Here is a 19,247-nt window from a genome sequence, read left to right on the forward strand (position 1 = left end):
GGCTCATTCAGTCCTTTGCAGTTTCCTTTGCTTCCTTTGGAAGTCATTCATGGAAACACAGGCACTACATAATCTACAGCGTGCTTTCTTGTTTTGGTGAGGGTGACTCAAATTGCTGCACCTCGAGTATTGTGTTCAGTTTTGGGCCCCTCACTACAAGAAAGACATTGAGGCCCTGGAGCATGTCCAGAGAAGGACAGCAAAACTGGTGAGGGGTCTGGAGCACAAGTCTTATGAGGAAGCTGGGATTGTTCAGTCTGGAGAAGAGGAGGCTCAGGGAAGACCTCACTGCACTCTACAGCTTCCTGAAGGGAGGTTGTGATGAGGAGGGGTTTGGCCTTTTCTCGCAGGCAACGAGCAGGACAATGGCAATGGCCACAGGTTGTACCAGAGGTTTAGATTAGACATGAAGAAGAACTTTTTCTCTCAGAGAGTGCTCAGGCACTGGAATGGCTGCCCAGGGAGGTGGTGGAGTCGCTGTCCTTGGCAATTCCAAGAGGCCTCTGGATGAGGAGCTGTTAGTGCTTGTGGTAGCGGTTGTATTGGGAGGGCGGTTGGACTAGATGATCTTGCAGGTCCTTTCCAACCTTGTGATTCTGTTCTATGATTCATTATATCCTTCTAAATGTTACAAGATAATAAAGCTTAGTATTTTGTCTTTGCACGGTTGTGCATACACTTGGCCGTGTTTAGTCATAATACAGACAGAAAGGACTCCTTCCGTAATTGTGTCACATTGTATAGATGATTGCTACGCGTGTCTGGTGAAGCATGGATGGCTCTAGGACATCTGGAGTTGGGACCGATGTGTGTCATGGGTCATTTTAAGACCGAATATGTCTATTTTCCCTTTTATCTCTCTGTGCTTCCCTCTTATTTCTGTTCCTGGTAAGTGTCACTCGTACTTTTTTATAGGCTGCATTTGCTTCTGTGGGCTTTTCTGGCCACTGTGTATGTTTTAATGTTAAATACTTTTTAGTTGCATAACAAGTTGCCATCGGCTTTCCTTTATTAATGGACTGGATAGCGTAATGGGCTGAAGTATATGAGAACTCACCTTATTTGCTGGCTCCTTGATCCTTAACTTGTCAGCCTTTTGATACAAGTATTCTGTTACTGTCTCCTTTTGAGAGCTGGATTTTACCAGGTGACTGTAAAAGCATTTTTCACCCAGAGGTCACCCTGATATCCTTGTGGTTTTACTGCTAATATTTCAAGAACTGAAACTAGGTATTTACTTCCATAAGAGCACATTGTACTGAAGATACTTCTCCTGCAGAGCCTTTTAATCACAATTTCTCATGATACTACTTTCTAGAAGAAGGCAGGCGGAAAGCTGAACATATAGTGATATAGTAGTGTATATATAGTGTTTTTTTTCAGTGTGCACATTCATGACTAACGGCATGGAAGTCTTTGGAGACTAAGGGTGTTATATTGTTTGTAAAGTGGGGTAGATTTCGCAAAGCTCTGACAGAAAATGTTACATTCCAGATGTCCTAAACTCTACATAATTGTATTTTTTAATAGCTGGAACTTAGATTGCGTGTAGTGTGAGTCTTTAGATAATATTTTACTATATTAATGAGAAAATAGTTGGTTCACATACTTTGGGTTGTCTCTTTCTCCAGATACTCTTCTGCCCATAATTCAGTTTATTTCACAGCTGGCTGTAGAGTCCCTTCATGCTTAGTTGCAGACCAGGTGGGCACTTTCACTCCTTCAGGGACAGAGCAATGCCAGGAGAACCGTCTTGTTTGAGCCGTGCTTGGCTTTGGTTCTTGCAGCATGCATCCTTTGAAGCAGCGTAGTGGTCAGCATGAAAAAGTAGCACAAATAAAGGCTTTGAGCAACCACACAACAGAACCACTGTGAAAAATCTTGAGGAAAAATGGCAGACAGGGATGCATAATGTGCTGTGAAGGCAGTCACCCATCGCTGTGAAGTGTTGAATTAATGCTACCATCATGTTCGTCCTCTGCTTGTGGAGAGAAGGGAAAGCTTATATGAGTCAGTGAAAATCTTCAGGAGTAGTAACACAGGCACTTGTTCTGAAGTCTGTGCAAGTTTGAGCAGCTCGTGTCCCTGCTACATCCTTGTTGACTGTGCCATGAACTGAGTCAGGAAACTGTTTATTAGAAGAACGATTTGGCAGACGGGTTTATTGTGGTCAGTTAGAATTGTTTAGTGGAAGGGCTGACAGTGGGAGTTAGTGCGGAGGCTTCGGTGAGATGGGAGACTGGAGCTTGATGCAACTATTTGAGTTGGAAGCTTGGAAAGCAAATGTTATCCTGGGCTCCATCAGAAGAGGGGTGGCCAGCAGGAACAGGGAGGTGATTGTCCCCCTCTACTCTGCTCTTATGAGGCCCCATCTGGAGTGCTGTGTCCAGGTGTGGAGCCCCCAGTACAAGAAAGACAGGGAGAGGGTCCAGAGGAGAGCCATGAAGATGATCAGGGGATTGAAGCACCTCTCCTACAAAGACAGGCTGAGGGAGCTGGGCTTGTTCAACCTGGAGAAAAGAAGGCTGTGGGGTGACCTCGTTGTAGCCTTTCAGTACCTAAAGGGAGCCTACAAACAGGAGGGGAATCAACTCTTTGAAAGGGTAGATAACAGCAGGACAAGGGGAAATGGTTTTAAGTTGAGGAAGGGAAGATTTAGGTTGGATGTCAGGGGGAAATTCTTTACAGAGAGAGTGGTGAGGTGCTGGAACAGGTTGCCCAGAGAGGTTGTGGATGCCCCATCCCTGGAGGTGTTCAAGACCAGATTGGATGGGGCCCTGGGCAGCCTGGTCTAGTATTAAATGGGGAGGTTGGTGGCCCTGCCTGTGGCAGGGGGGTTGGAGATTCATGATCCTTGAGGTCCTTTCCAACCCTGGCCATTCTGTGATTCTGAGTCAGTGCACATACGACTGTGCCTTTTTGTGCTGGGTTTCATACCCAGTCTTTTTGGGACTGGGTTGAAGCAGGAATAGGGAAATGGTTCTATTTACTAAAAGATTAAAACTAGTTATGAGTAACTCAGGAGCTGGTTGACAGAGTGATGGTGAGTGGTTTTGGTTCTTGTTTTTGTTTTGGAAGAGAGCTGCAAACATGTACCAACACTTTCAAAACTGAAACTAGAGGAAATTGCTGTGGCTTAATTTAATTTCTGCGTAGGATTGTGAAAAGAGAGGGAAAAGTACAACTGATGTTGCAAGCAAATTAGTATATTCATCTTAGGTTTTATACTTTCTTGCATTTCAAAACATGTGCCAAATTGTTTTGCATAGTTCTTGTATTAAAGCATCAATGTGCTTTAAATGATCAACATTTCAGTTGCATGAGCAGCTGGTTGGTTGGTTTTTTGTTGTTTTATTTCCCGAAGTTGTGTCGTGTGGGGTGAATTGTATTTGTGTTTTTGTCTTTTAATATAAAATGTTGAGCACAATCTGAGAAGTGTTCTTAGGGGAGCTGGTACCTGCAAAAGGTTCACTCTGACTGCTCCTCTGGTAGCTTTTGTTCAGCAGCTTGTGTGGAGCAATTGTCCTTGTATGAAGATGAACAGTTGTGCAGCCGATGCCTTGTTTAGTTGTCTCTGTCATTTCTGAAGCAGATAAATGAAAATGAAAACCGCTCTTCTTTTTTTGTACTTGTGTACTTGCGTTGTCTTTTCTTTGGTAATGAAGTGCCACTTTGTTTTCTGGGTGATACTTTTTATTTCTGATGATCATGATATATCTGATATATCTGATGTGATCATTATTTCTGATGATTTATGAATTATATGTCATCATAATCTAGTAAATAAGAAGAGTATTTTCAACTGTCCAGTCCGTGCCACCTCTATTTATATTAGTAGTTTAACCATTGATTACTATAGTTTTAAATTATTATTATTTTTTAGCTTTAAAACTAAAGTTTGTTTGCTTGGTTCCCTTAAAAGAAATGAAGTCAAGCAACAGAGTTCTTCAGAGAAAGCTAAAATATTCAGTACAACTATAGACAGTCGTGTTCTGAGCTGGTAAATGTTATGTAAGGGAATAAGCTTTTTGGAGACCAAAGGTTAAGTCTGCGAGCACTTTGAAAGTTGTGGCTGATGTGTTGTATGATCTTCACATAGAAATACTTGTGCTCATTAAAATGTGGATCATTTAATGAAGTGTATCACGGGCCAGCTACAGCTATGTAGATTCCTCTCAGTTCAGGTATGCAGTTTTACAGTGCTATAGTAACATGCTATATTGCAGTATAACTTTTGTGGATTATCTGTGCGAAGGAAACCTTTGCATGGACAGTAAAATAATTAACATTCTTAGACATTCTAAAGATTCTGTATTTGCAGCTGAAATGAAGACCCACGTATTCAGTCTGATTATATTTTCCTGTGAGATTGTGATCTAGCAATTGTTGAATAGTACAAATAATTGAAAAAGTACCCAGAAATTCAGGGAGCATTCATTTTCTGCATCAGTCAGCAACAAGAAAGAAGAATGATAGTAGAAAAAGCCCAAAGCATCTGGCTGGCATCCATTCCCAATCATTTCTGTAATTGTCCGTGGATCAAAAGAACAGGTGATAGTCGTTACTGGCACCTTCTAGCATCTGAGTGCCCTGACATCTCAGTTGTCCATTTTCAAGGCCGAGTAGGATTTTGACAAGCTTAAAGGGGCACATCTGTATGGGTGTAGTTCTTTGTGTCACTATGAAGCAAAGGCAGAGTGAACCAAATTATTTTCAAAAATTAGTGTTTACTTAAGTCCCATACAACATGATGGGACTAGTCTTAAAAATAACCCCTTTTTCAAGGACAGACTTTCACCTGTATTCCTTGCTTTTTGTTGTGTGTTTCTTTGTTCTTGTTTGGGTTCATTCTCTCTAATTTGTACGTTGTCAGGAGTGAGAAGCTGCAAGTGGTGCAGTTAGGAATTGTTGATGGATAAAAGCAGATTCTTGTTAGTGCTAACAGATTTAACAGTCACTTCACATGTGGGAATTTGAGAAACTAAGAATATGTGGCATTCCTTTCCTCCTTTTCCAAATGAAGCACTGTGGTGGTCTGTTGTACAAACTGTATGAGGAAGTTTGGGCAATGAATGCTCTTAGCAGATCTGACCTTCTGCAGCAGACAAAGGGCTGGGAAGCAGGGAAGGATCCTGCTATGTGCCATCCATGTGGGGGTGAGCACCGTTTTGACTAAGGTAATACATAACTTGGCAAGGAATATTTATGACCTTAGTAATAAATGTTTTGTTATATATTATCTAAACTGTGACTGTTCATATGAAGGATGGCAACATCTAAAGAGTAATAATTTTTGACAGGCAAGAGAATAATCCATAATCTGAACTAATCATTGGACCCCTTTACTAATTTTGCAGTTTGCTTGCTAGAGTTGGATTTGAGAGGTGTAGCAGTCTGGCTATATGGATAAAGTCAGTAGATAAGATTTTTGAACTGTAAATGCTATTCAGCATATTCCTGTCTATAATATACTTAATGTACATTGTCTGCATTGTATATAATAAACCTGAAATGATCATATTTTAAATAGACTATTTCTGTGCATTTAACCTACGTGTATTCCTGACAGTGTTATTGATTTTGTTTTCTTGTAGCTAACGGAAGATGAAATTGCAACTATTCTGAAATCTACTCTTAAAGGACTTGAATATTTGCACTTTATGAGAAAAATACATAGAGATATAAAGGCTGGAAACATTCTTCTTAACACTGAAGGACATGCAAAATTAGCTGATTTTGGTGTGGCTGGCCAGCTAACAGTAAGTACCTGTGGAAAGGTGATTTGAAAGTGCTTACTACTCCTAACTGTGTTTTACACAGTCTCTTCTGCCTTGAATTTTGAGTCCAAGGAGGAATTAATGGTGCTAACAATCTTTATCATGATGAATATTTAATGTACTGCAAGATTATTTAGTTTCTAGTGGTTTATTATTATAACCTACTGCACTTCAAGTGCTTGCTGATCTCACTTTAAACTTCTGTTCAAGGTTTATGATCGAGATTGAGGTGACAACTCTCTGACTTCTAAAACCTGGTGGCCTCAATCTGTTTAGTCTTAATTGGAAGTCATTACAGTTTGACCTTTGGGTGGCTAATTTAATTTCTAAATATAGAATAAATATCAAAGGAATCTGTGAAAATAAACATCTCTATTTTAATTGTATAAATAATATAATTACAGGATACAATGGCAAAACGTAATACTGTTATAGGAACTCCATTTTGGATGGCTCCAGAAGTAATACAAGAGATTGGCTATAACTGTGTGGCAGACATCTGGTCCCTTGGTATCACTTCAATAGAAATGGCTGAAGGAAAGCCTCCCTATGCTGATATTCATCCAATGAGGGTAAGCGTGTGTGGGGACAATTTGTTGTTGTTGTATCAGGAAAAAAAAAGAAAAAGAAAAAAATAATGATACGGGAATCATAAAACTGCATTCATGGACAAAATTTAGAAGATTTTCATTTGCTGTCTTGCTTCCTGTTTGCTGCAGTTTGTATTTTAATGTGTATTTGTAAATTTTTAGAGTGAGAGAGATCGAAAGCAGTAATTGCTTAATTGACTTAAGGCAACGTACAGAGCCTGATTTGGACTGCAGCTGTACTTGCAGAGTTCCCAGCCGAGAGGCCATTCTCCTTTCTTAAGGGAATTTTGATTTGAAAGTTGTCTGGGAAAGAATTTAGGATTGTCCTAAGTGGGCACTGTTAATGCTAGTAACCCTTGGCAGTTTATATTTATACTGGCTCTTACAGTATGTTACTGCATTAATACACTTCTTGCAAAATAAAATGTAAATACAATTAGTCACCGTATGAGAAGTAGCACTTAAAAGGAATTGCTCTGTGAAGTTCATGGGGAAAACTGTCTATGGATGACTGCTGCCAGTGTTAGTCATACTTCTGTTTTCTTTTCTGAAATGAACTGTGGACTCACTACACCGACTGGGCATCAACAGATACTCCATTCCTGGATTGTTTATATCTAAAACTCTTTGGTAGTAAAAAGGCACTATGTGTTTTCAGAAGCAAATTTTTCATCTTTGTGCTTTGCTGCAAAAACAACATACCAGATTATTGCATGCAGTTTTACTTTGCTTCTGTTCCATATCAGGATCTTGATCTAAGTAAGCCAGTACTCCTCAGAGAGAAGGTGCTGTTCATATGTGATTACTGAAAGGTAGCACATATGCAAGTTCAAGGGTATTTAATTCTGTTGGATTCTTGGTTTTCGTTTGTGCTTTTTGGAGCCAAGATGTTTCCTGAAGCTTTTTCTGTGTGCAGTTCAATTAAAGCTAGTGAGTGTTCTGCAGCTTGGAGGCATTACATCATTTTGAAAATGAAACTTTGTATTTTTCTAGCTCCACTTTTTTTTTCTGGGTAATTAGCTATTTTAAAATCAGTGTCTGAACTGAACATACTCAGAAGAAAGCTGAGAAGAACAAGATAAATATCTCTACCGCTTGTTTTTAATGGGTAATTTAATTCAATATGAGGTGACGTGAAAAAAACGTTTTGAAGAACTACTGATGAGAATTCAGTTGTATTTGGTCATGCTGTTTTCTCGATTGTACTTTAATTGAAGTAGTCTTCATTATGTCTGAATTCATTTTAACAAAATAGCCTGTAGTTGCACTGGCTGTTGAAAGGTGAGGACTGCGTTATCGGAAAGGATTTTATAAGCATGACAATAGCTGCTTATAAATCAAAGGTCACTGTTTGAGTTTGAAGGCTTGTGAATCTGTTTAATTCTTGTAATCAAATGAGTGCTATCAAAGGCCAAAGTAATTTAACACGACAATTCTGGATTACATTGAACATATGTTCTTGTTAATAAATTACGTTATGGTTTTAAGGGCTTTGTATGCTGTTAGTACTCTTTTGTGTATTTGATACTTAGGGTTTTTCTTAATTTTTATTAGTGAGTTGTTACAGTGGTTAACAAGAAATACACAGATTTAAGTTGCAATAGCTTTCCCAGCGTCATATGATACAGCTTCACAGGACATTTGGACATATGTAGATGCTTTCCTACTTTGTTTTAGTTATGACACAGAATTGATACAGGCAAGCATGAAAGCTTGGGCAAATTTTCATTGCTTTTTCTAGATGTTGCTGGAGTTCTGCGGTATTTATGTAAGGCACAATTTTGTTGCTTGGGAATGCATGTTGAAATTATCATGTGCACTATTTTGCTGTAGGCTGGCTGGCACTGCCACAAAGGTAATGCGCTGCCAGTAGGCCATTTCCTTGTCAACTGCATTTACAGCTTAATAGAAATATTACATGACTTCTTTAAACAAGTGTTTTGGCAGAGAGGAAATAGCAGATTCCATGCAAACAAGCATAGCTTCCTCTGCTTAACCACACTCTGGCTACTCTGAAAAATTGTGCTGGTTTCAGCTGGGAAAGAATGAGAAGCGGGGGTTGCAAAATGGAATTTGATGTGGGAAAAAAAATCACTTTCTTTCTGTTCAAGTATTTCGCGTTAAGCTTAATTGTCTGCATACGTATCGTAAGTGTTACTTCACTTGTTTCTGAGGCATCTGAGTTAAGTGTAACCTGAAGTTATCGAACGTGGTTTGCGGCTCAAAGATCAAGGCCATTGGTTAGCCCAGTGCTCTCATACTTCACTCAATTAAGAATTATGCCTTGCATGTTAGATGTCAGAACTCTTTTGTGCTTTTGGTGGTGCTGTAATCATGGTGTGCTTTGCTAAAGGTGAGGAGTGAAACTTCTGTGTTCTCTCTGACAAGTGTCCCACAAAGAGTAATCTCAAGTAGTTTGGAGCAGTTTTAAAGGGAAAAAACATACAGGCATGCTCATGGATAGTGACAAGACAAGGAGGAATGGTCTTAAACTGAGCAGGGGAGGTTTAGGTTAGATATTAGGAGAAAGTTTTCCACCCAGAGGGTGGCAACACACTGGTACAGGTTGCCCAAGGAGGTTGTGGATGCCCCATCCCTGGAGGCATTCAAGGCCAGGCTGGATGTGGCTCTGGGCAGCCTGGTCTGGTGGTTGGTGACCCTGCACGTAGCAGGGGGTTGAAACTGGATGGTCGTTGTGGTCCTTTTCAACCCAGGCCATTCTATGATTCTGTGAAAACATGGTGGTACAGCCATTAGAAGTAGTGAATTTGTAGTTAAGTATAAAAATGACTCAAAGCTAGATAATTTTACCTGTTCAGCAGGACTAAAAGCTCATTGGCTGATTGCACTAGTCAGCTTAATGAGCACTGTTAATCAGACTAACAGTGTGTGCATCTACCTTTGATTGCCCTGCTGGGATGAGTGGTTCAGAAAATTATAGGGGAGTTAATTAAAGAGGGCTTCTGTGTGATTCTAGAGCAAGACTTGAGCTCCTGCTCTGGACTTTCACTGCTGATCTTCAACAGCTGTGCTCTTGTGTCACAAAAGGACTGAAGTATGTATGCAGATCTGTACAAAGGTACAAAGTTTTTTGTGGTGATGGTAGTGAGGCACTGGAGCAGGTTGCCCAGGGGGGTGGTGGAATCCCCAGCTGTGAAGACATTCAGGGTCAGGCTGGATCTAGCAACCAGATCTAGCTGTAGGTATCCCTGCTTATTGCAGGGTAGTTGGACTAGATGACCTCTAAATATCCCCTCCAGTGACTTCATGATATCTGTCCCTATTATCTGTTTGTTTCTGGAGGCCTTTTAAAATTTTTATTTATTTTATGTAAGGAAAACACAGAGATTAACAGTTTTTGTAAAGGAGTTGTCATGCTTTTTGATGGAATTTCGTAAAGGGCTTTTGAAATGTCTTGTGTTTGCCTGTTAAGCTGTGGGAGCTGGTTTTGGTGGAAGATCATCTAAGCTGTGAAGTTTTTAACTTGATCACAGTCTACCCACTGCTGATATTTGTCTGTGTTAACTTTGCCATTAAACTAATTTTAAACATTAAGAATGGCAGCTTTTGAGATCCTTTCTCTAAGACCACCCATATCATATGTATTTTCTTTATATTCACTTACTCCTATGAGGCTGTGATTTTCATTATCAGTTTAAGGCAATTAAGGCGTGGGCTGCTGCTTATAGGCACAGCCTAGCCCTTACCAGGAGCTCCTGCTGACCTTTCTGTGAGCAAACACTGGCATTTTTGAGGCCTCCACAAGGAGTTTGACAAAGTAAATGATCTAAAACATGAACCTGCTGGAACTGAGCAAGAGGAGATGGAGGAGCACACAGATGGACGGGGGAAGTGTTTGGAGTGGAGCTGGTGCTTTTGGCCACAGCTCTGTGCTGATCCGTGTAGGCCAACAATAAAACTGCAGCCTGCATTTTATAAAATTTGCTCTTCTTTGCAAGGTCAACACTTAGTGACAGGATAGAGCATTTCAGATGAATGCTGGTAGCTCACTTTTTAAAAAAAAAAAAAAAACTCTTTCATGCTTATCAGGCAGCTGCAATAATTCATGTTGCTACGGTATGGAAGAAGAGAAGAAGCTGGTGGTAGATGCATTTTTCAACACTTCACAGTATTGGCCTTTGTTATTTTATGATGAGGTTTGTTGGAAATGGACATGTGGGCATCACATGTTCTACAGTGAATTGGAGGAAGCCAATTTGAACTGCTTCCATTTGCTTTAAGTCCAATCATGATATTTATTTTTCCATGGCACTTACCCAGATTATCCATGCCTCCTGCTTAGCCTGTGTCATTTCCATCCTGGACTAATCTGTTTGTAATAACCTTTTATGCCTGATGTATCTTATAACAATCTACCATTTCCCCGTTTTTTATTCTCAGCATATTGCACTAAAAATGGAAATTGAAGTGAGAATTATTGCTGCATAAAGTTGAAGAACCAAGGAAGTTGTTCTGTTCAAGGAAGTTGTCCTGTTCCGTATTGCTGACTGATTTAGCCAAGTTTTTCATGCATTGAGGGAACAATTTCCTTTCCATCTTCTATGCCAGAAGTTGAGGTTGAGGAAAAAAGCTCTGTTGGCATTGCCAGGTGTTTTTTCTGTGTAGTCAGTTCTAACAGAAGGAATGCTTACATTTATTTTTTTCTCTGACACATGGAATTGTCTCATTGGTGTCTATTGTTTTATTTCAGAGGTCATCGTTGGCATTACTGCCTTTAATTTAAAGCAGCCTACTTAAAAAATATTACACTAGTTTCTTATTTTAGTGCTTTCGTTTATCTTTAGAAGAGAATTTTAGAGAATACTTCCAAAAGTCGTTCCCTTTTAAGAACTTTCTATGAGGTGATTTTTGTTAATTTGTAACTTGAGATCTTCCCTGCTGTTTCTAGATAGAGTAAGCTAATATTTAAAGAGATTTAAAATATGGATTTTTGATTGTATCTTACTGTTTATTACTTTACAGCCTCTTTAGAATCGTGTGGAATAAGGGCAGTGAGCTGTGGTAACACTCACTGGTGGGATTCCTCGGGAAGGTTGTAATTCTTTCCTATTTCTGTTGTGCCTTCTGTGCTGTGCTGGTCTGCCCACAAAGATACGTGCTGCAGTGTGTGATGTCTAACACAGTGCCACATTGAAATGAAATGGGTGCATCCTGCTGGTGTGCGTCTTGCTGCAGGCTTCCCAGCAGCCTGCTAGGGGACCTTCACGTGTCTCTGGGCTTTACGTGGGTTGAAGTGTTTGCTGTAAATTCAAAGCGGTTTTCTTCCTGTTTCTTTATGTTTTTATCATCCATTTTTGTTGCAATAAACTTTTAGGCAGCTGTATGATGAACTCTTTCTGATAACTGATCCATCCAAAAATGAACCAAACAAGTGGTAGTTTATACTGATGCGGTTAACGTGGTGTCTGGAACTGGTGGGAGAATCATCCCTTTTTGGGGTTACCAATGTTGCAGCTGAGTTTGACTTAAATTAGCTGCAAAGCTGGAGTCTCAACTGTCCATTCAGAAATTTGCTCTGATTAAAAGGCCAGAGTTAGTTAGGGAAATGCCTGTATACATAAGTTTGCTGAAGATCATCATCTGTCCTGATGACCTCATGCTCTTGGGAGCTATAGCTGCAGGTGCTGTACTGCCATGATGCTTTTGGTGGTCTAATGTTTTTTACCTTTTGAATACAGGAGGGTCTCAGGGGAAGGAGAGATTGCTCCTTCTTCTGCTGATGGACTAGGAAGTAGCGGCAGACCACAAAACTTCTCTTACTTTTGTGTAGCCCATCCTATCTGTTCTTTTTGGATTTTCTAGTTCGTATCAATAATATGAGACAACTTTCTAGACTTTTTAAGGGAGGATGTCCTTGCTGCAAAGCCTCCCTCATTCCCCAGCCTCTGAACATTCTGCTCTTCCAGCTTGAAATATAGTTGCTATGGTGTGGCTGAACTTCATGGGGTGAGTTTGCAGTGGGCCTTAGTATCAGGCAAAGTTTGTGTAGCAGAAAATAATGCTGTTTATGCTTTTTTTTTTCTTCTTTTTTCCCTCCGGTGTCAAAGGAATTGATTCCTGTACAAGTCACCATGAGAAATACAACTCCAGATAGCAACAGGACATGTAACAGGTTTTTTTTGGGTAGTGTTCTGTGGCTCAAGCCTATACTAATACCAACACTGAGCAGCAAAGTGCATTTTTGTACTCTGTGACCTCCAAACCTCAAGTTATAGCTTAATGTGGCTTTAATAAAAACATGGGTGGTGTTCACTTAGGTGTGTAAGCTGTTCTAGAGAGGATTCAGGAACTTTCCTTCATAGCTCCTCTTCTTTGTGAAAATGCTAGGCACAGATACAGATGTATTACCCTTTGGAAAATAATTTCTTTTGGAGTATCTGTTGCCTTCAGAACTCAGAGAGGAAGCAAATTTTGAAGGGATTTCATTTGCCTGTTTGCTTGTGACCAGTTCTGCTCTGGGCTGCACGTTGAGGTGGTGGAGGAGGAGGCAACTGGGAACATTGTGATGAGTGAGGAGGTCAGCTCAGGTAATGAGTTGTGGAGTTGTGTTTTTGAGATATGGAAATAGAATTTCCCCCCATTTTTCAGCACATATAGCATGGAATTTTAATGAAATTCATAAATACTGAACATTGCTTACTTTTGGCAAACTACGTACAGAGTAAAATAAAAGTATGTGAATTGTTCTCAGACATTGAAAACAAATATAGGTATGTCAGGTTGCAAAGTGTATGAATAAAGTCTGATATTTTACTGATTTTCCTTAAGTTGCTATTGATAATTCATTGCTTAGCTTCACTGGGTTCAGCTACATGTACTGAATGTGCTCGGCAGTGATATGCTAGCATGGCAGCAGCTAGCTTGCAAGACTTGACAGCTTGCTGTGCAAAAAGGCATAGCATGCTTAATATCAGCACATTTCATGTGGAGAGTTCTTGTAATATTTTTGTGAAAGCAAGATAGGAAAAATGTCATTTATCCTCTGGCAAAACTTAGAGATGAGAGAGATTTTTCTCCATAATACTCTAAAGAACTTTTTGAAGAGGTTTTGCCACGTTGCTTTATGCAGAGCCAGTATTCCTGTCTTCCCGCAGAAAAGATTGACAGATAGTTGCAGCTTATGGGACTAAGAGTGCAAACCACATAAAGGAGTGGACACATTTAGTAGTTAGATCTGTTTCTGTAGGGAATCACGAAAGGGTGCTCAAGTGGCGTGCTAATTTAGTTTCCTTCAGCCAAGATACTGCCTCATCAGCACGTGGCTCTTCACAGAAAGGAAAAATGACACAGAGCAGGATGTAAGGAAATGAGGAAAATGTAGGATGGAGATAATGGCAAACAGTATTGGGTTGAGCTCAACTTCAGAAATCCAGAAGCTACTATTGAGGTAAGGCAGGGGAAGCTATGTGAAATCTGGAAGAGCTCACTAATGAGAGGAAATCAGTTCATTATGAAGGTTCACACTCATTCTATTTGCTTTACTAACCAGCACAGAACAACAGAGTGTTAGCATTGCTGCACTAATGCTGTGAAAGCATTAAATTGTGAGGTGTGTATGACTAAATCAGTGACAAAGAGCTGTTTCTACATTACAGCTTTTGAAATGTCTGTGAGTGTATGTAATTGCAGACCACAGTAGGCAATTAAAAGTATGTGTGGCTGTAGAATTCAACATAAATGTTTCACCATGGTTTGGAAGATGCACCTTCACCCCTTCACATCAATAAAATCATTTGGGCAGAATAAATAATATCTTTATTATTGTTAAAAGTATACATGCTTTTTTTTTAATGGAATCAAGTCTGTTGGTTGCATGTGTGCACAAGAAGAAAAGGAAATGTTAATCTGTCATGTGTAATAAAGTAGCAGAAACAAAGAATATTTGAAATTTGGACTGGAACTGGAGTTTAATTTGAATTAAATGGAAAACATTTATTTCATGCTTCTAAATGAGGATTTAATTAAAATTAAATTGGTTCATCTTTTTAGACTTATCCCTGAGTAGGAAATTTGAAACATACTTCAGTTGATGGCTGGTTTTCTCTGACTTTGATTAATCACTTTCAAAGTAAGTGGAGGATCAGTATAGTAATTTCATAATTACACACAAGTGAGTTAATTTGAAACTTTAACTAAAATAACTGTAAGAGAAGTTTGATGTTGGTTGGTTTCATGTAATGCTGTGTATCTTTTGTGTGTTATTGAAATTCTTAGAAGTGCTAATCTGAAAAAATGACCATACTATGGTCCTACTATGTTATTTGCAAGGTACTTTAATAGGGAAATGTTTGGTGTGGGAATATTATTTTTCAAAGACATTGAAACAGTAAATGGAGGCAGAATGAAGCCATCAAATTGGTTGAAGGATTCTTGATGACTTCAGCTAGCGTTCGATCCAGCGCTGCTTCAGTAAGAATTGTTGAAGATTGTTTAATAGAACTGTTTTGTGGGTAAAGCCAGGAATATATTCAATGAACCTAGGACAGCATGGGTTAATGTTACCCTCTGTACTGGGCTGGCTGCTTTCACCCTGGAGGAAAGTTAGAAATATACAAACAAAAGCAAAAGAACCTTCAACCTAAAAGTTCATTCAGAAGTTTTAAATCGCACAGATCTGCTCATTTGTGATGTTAGGAAAACTGTAAACATAGATCAAAGTGCAGAGCAAAACTATTTGGCGACTTGAAGATCTCAAGAAAATTTTATTTGAAATAGGCAACCAGTGGTAAATCATCCAAGCGCACTGAAAATAGAATCACAATTTGAATGTTACATGATGCTTTTATATTAATTAACTTTATGGACATTCTTGTTTGAAAAAGCCTTCTCATCATTTGTGCATGTAATTGTGTGCTGATTTTATTCACTTTATTTTTACCTTGCAGTATGGATTTGGAAAAATACTCAGTGAGGTGTTTATGCACAGACTTATGAGAATTCCTTTTACTAAAAATTCTACAACACCCTACAGGACCATTGTAAAATATAGAACAGATTTCAAAACTTTAAGGGAGTAGCTATACATGTATTTACTGCAGATGAATCAATTTCTTTTTATTTCCATCATCTTTCAAGTTCCACGATTAACACAAAATATACAAGGTGAACCTTTTATTTGCAGGTCTGGCAGCAAGCTTTATTGACGAAGAGAGAGTTTGTGTATTGCCTTTAACTGAAGTTGGTCTACTTGGATTTTTGGTTGTGACGAGTGTCTTGTTAAGCCTCCGAAGGAACTAAGTAAATAATAAGTTTATTGGCATCTTGAATCAATGCTGCTTTATTGAAATGAATGATATGTTCATTCTTTTTCATAAGCTTTGGCACATTTTCTGTCTGTGTAGCTAGTAGGCTTGAAGAAAGTTCTTTAAGGAGACTTGACCAGAATATTGTCAAAGTCTCAATGCGTTATTACACATTTAAGAAGCAAAAGTGTGTTTACTTGGGTTTTGTCTGGAGGGACACTTACTTGAGTTTGAATCATGTGGGAGAAAACCACAATGAGATTATGAGGAGAATATTAAGCTTTTAATGCTACTCACCGTAAGGTTTTTTTAAGCATTTTAAGTTAAAAAAAAAAAAAAAAAAAAAAAAAAAGTCTAAAAATGACCTAGATTAAAAGGAGGGTAAAATTTCAAATTGATAAATCTTATTAAAATTGTATGTACCTTGTTTCTGTCTTGGTATTATATTGCCTTAAAGCAATAAAACTCAGTAACTTTTAAAGAGGATGATGCATAATAAATGTAAGAAATTTATTTCAAAGGAAAGGTTGCCAATCAGACTAAATTTGTTTCAGTTAAAACTTGATGGTCTGAAGACAACTTATAATCCATTTCTTGTTAAAAGGCATTGTCAAAGTTGTAGTAGTACCAGTTAAAAAGTTTATGGAAACGTTGTTTTAGGGTGGTTTAAAACAGAACTAAATCTTTATTTGTATTGATGGCACCTGTTTTCATTTTGTTTCCCTGGCAACAGTGGTGGTATCAAAAATTGCCCATGGACCACCCTGGTTTCAGAGAAGAATGAAACCAGCCTGACATTTTGATTTCAGTCTTTTATTTTACTGTCTAAATAGAGCTCGAGCACGCGGTCAGTAGTCTGTGAACTAACTCTAGGGATTAGGTATGCAGGTTTTTATTTTTGTAGTAAAATTTTTGGTACTATTTGCAGGTTTTTTAATGTTATTTTAAAAATTGACTAAGAGATTACATAGGAAGTACACTGAATAATATCCCAGGGCAGAAACCTCTGTTGTCTACCTGCATAAAGTAGAGTAAAAGTTTGTATTTGTTAGCTAGTGTGGTCTGTTTCCAAAGCTGTATGGATCCGAGTTCTTATTCCAGATGTAAGTTGTCATTACTGACAATTCTGCTACAAAGAAAGTAAGCTAACACAAATGTTGCCTCCAGATTCCTGCTTTCTTTTTGCCTCTTTGCCTCGTTCGAGAATTCACATTGATTATGAAGATTGGGGTGTTGGGAATGCCATGGATATCTTAATGCATTATGGGTTTTATGCATTAGTCCATGTTTTAGAAAGCAAAAACGAATTAACTGTTACGTGCTTACCTAAAGAACTCTGCTAACAGAAGCTTTTCTGCAAAGTATTCCTGAACATCATGCTAGCCTGATGATGATAAAAGCATTTCAGTGGAGCAAATAAGAAATAGCAAGACAACGTCTGCTTTGTGAGAATTACAGAAAAACAGCTGGGGAGTTTCGAGCACGTTGCGTATTTTATTCTCCCCCAGAAATTTAAATAGTTTGCAAAGTGATCAAAGAGAATACTGTAGTGGGGTTGGATTCTGAAGAGATTCTAGGGGACATGATGGCCCTTGCGACAATCCCCAGTACCTGTGAAGTGCTGGAACCATAACTACAGAGCTGTCAATAGAGATGGAAATAAAAAACCACAGAATGACTTGGGTCTGAAGGGACTTTAAAGACAATTTACTTCCAGCTATTTGCCCATGGGCAGGGTTGCCACCTGCTACATCAGGTTGCCCAAGCTGCTGTTTTTTCTTCCTTTTTACTGTTTTTGTTTGTTGTCTTTTTTGTTGTTGGTGGTGATAGCTTCTTCTATTTCATGTTTAGTGAACAGTGAACGTTATTGGAGCCCCAAGCAGTAGGAAGCCCAAGATTTCTTGGGAAGTTAATTTGCATGTGTTTTAATCATCACCTGTTTCAACAGGAATGTTCCTTATGGGATGTAATAATGATGTTCTGTGTCCCAAGGTCATGGTTCATGTCTGCAGCACTCACACTGTCCTTTGAGTAGTTTTTTGAATTTTTTCTTCTGGTCAGTGAGGGTAGGATGTTAGGCTCTATCTTGCTTTTTGTGCATTTTTTTTGCTCAGGGAAACAAATTTGTGTAATTTTTTTATGCACAAAAGGAGTGAACAGTTTTTTGGGGTAAAAATGAGCATGCAATTTATTAATTTAAAAGAAGAGAAAAAGAAAAAAAGCTTTCATGAATGGTGTTCAACACTCAGGTGTAATGAAATTTTGCAGGAAAGTGAGTACAGATTTTCTTAAGACTTGATCCTTTTTCTATTTCTGTTGTCAGACATCCTTAGACTTAAGTTAGAATAAAATGGTGGGACTGGAGCAACTGGATGTGATGCCAGCTTCTTAGTGGGAAAACACGTTGAGTATGAAGTAGCTAGGCAGTTCTTGCTCAACTGGAAATACTACAGTGAGCTGCTGGTGCTAGAGAAAGGTCTTTCTGCTGTATGTATCTGTCTCTGGCTGATTTCTAGGACAGGCTGAAAGCCAGCAGGCATGGCTGCCTGGCTGGGCATTGAAACATGGCCAGTAGCTCAGCTCCCTGTGCTCTCAGTGCTCTGCAGTGCCTGCCTCTGCTCCAACTCTGCAGCCGTGCCCTGCCCTGCCAAGTGTAACCAGAATGGCATGGCTGGCCTCTGAGTTTATCTGCATTTACCTCTCTCCATGTAAATATAAAAAATACCTGCTGTTTCAGCTTGCAGCTCATGATTTTTAATACTGGACTTCTTCATACTGCCAGGGCTGGTTTGTTAACTTCATGTCAGTTGAGGGTAGATGAACATCTGGTTCAGCATGAAATTAGCTTATAAAAAGTTAATTCTACTAAATTTCTGTTTCTAAATACATTACCTGGGTGGGAGAGTGTATTCCGTTGCAGAACTTCTGATCTGGCACTAGGATTCCTGAGGTTGCTTTAACGTTATCTGAAACAAACCTTGCTAAAAATCACATTGATTAACATGTTTTTAATATGGCTAAACGGTGCTAGAGGGACTCATATTGACAACACGTGTCAATTTACCTAGCGTGTGCAGCAATAGCAATGATTAGGACAGAAATGGCAGTGAGGGAGGACTGGCCAATGGACCAGGACAAGCATATTTAATGAATTCAGAAACCTGATTTTACCATGACTTGATTCCACTTTTTCTGCCTACACTGAAGCAGCACAGTCACACCCTCTGCTGCTGCGCTTGCCACCCAGGATTCTCTGGAAAACTTTTAAAATGCAAGCTTGCATTTAACTTAAGACAAAAACTTTCAGAGTTTGACCTGTATAAAGAAAAAATTAAAATACTTACAAGGCTTTTATTGAAAAAAAAAAAAAAAAGCAAAAACAACAACAACAAAAAAAGACAACTAAAACCATTCAAAATAGGGATTGACAATCAGACTCTAAGCACCTCTGTTACCTCTGTCTACCAACTTAAAATTGTTAACATTTAATTACCTCAGTTTGCTGCCATGGAAGGGAAGAGCCCTAAGATACAGAAGGGATTTTGCACCCAGTCTTTTGTGATCTGTTGTGCTAATCATACCTGACGAGCTTGCCTGTTATTGTCAGTGCACTGATA

General features: G+C 39.0%; 1 protein-coding gene across 1 annotated transcript in view; it reads left to right on the forward strand.

Annotated features, from left to right (window-relative positions):
• The window catches only part of STK3 (serine/threonine kinase 3), a 134,303-nt gene that overhangs the window by 20,931 nt on the left and 94,125 nt on the right, over positions 1 to 19,247 (forward strand). Inside the window, exons 5-6 of the mRNA XM_042835661.1 lie at positions 5,595 to 5,759; positions 6,182 to 6,349. Coding sequence (XP_042691595.1) covers positions 5,595 to 5,759; positions 6,182 to 6,349 — 333 coding nt within the window. The remainder of the gene's footprint in view (positions 1 to 5,594; positions 5,760 to 6,181; positions 6,350 to 19,247) is intronic.

The sequence above is a fragment of the Centrocercus urophasianus genome, unplaced genomic scaffold (genome assembly GCF_019232065.1).
Source record: "Centrocercus urophasianus isolate 14NV4802_14NV808 unplaced genomic scaffold, USGS_Curo_1.0 seq_11, whole genome shotgun sequence".
Lineage (NCBI taxonomy): Eukaryota > Metazoa > Chordata > Aves > Galliformes > Phasianidae > Centrocercus > Centrocercus urophasianus.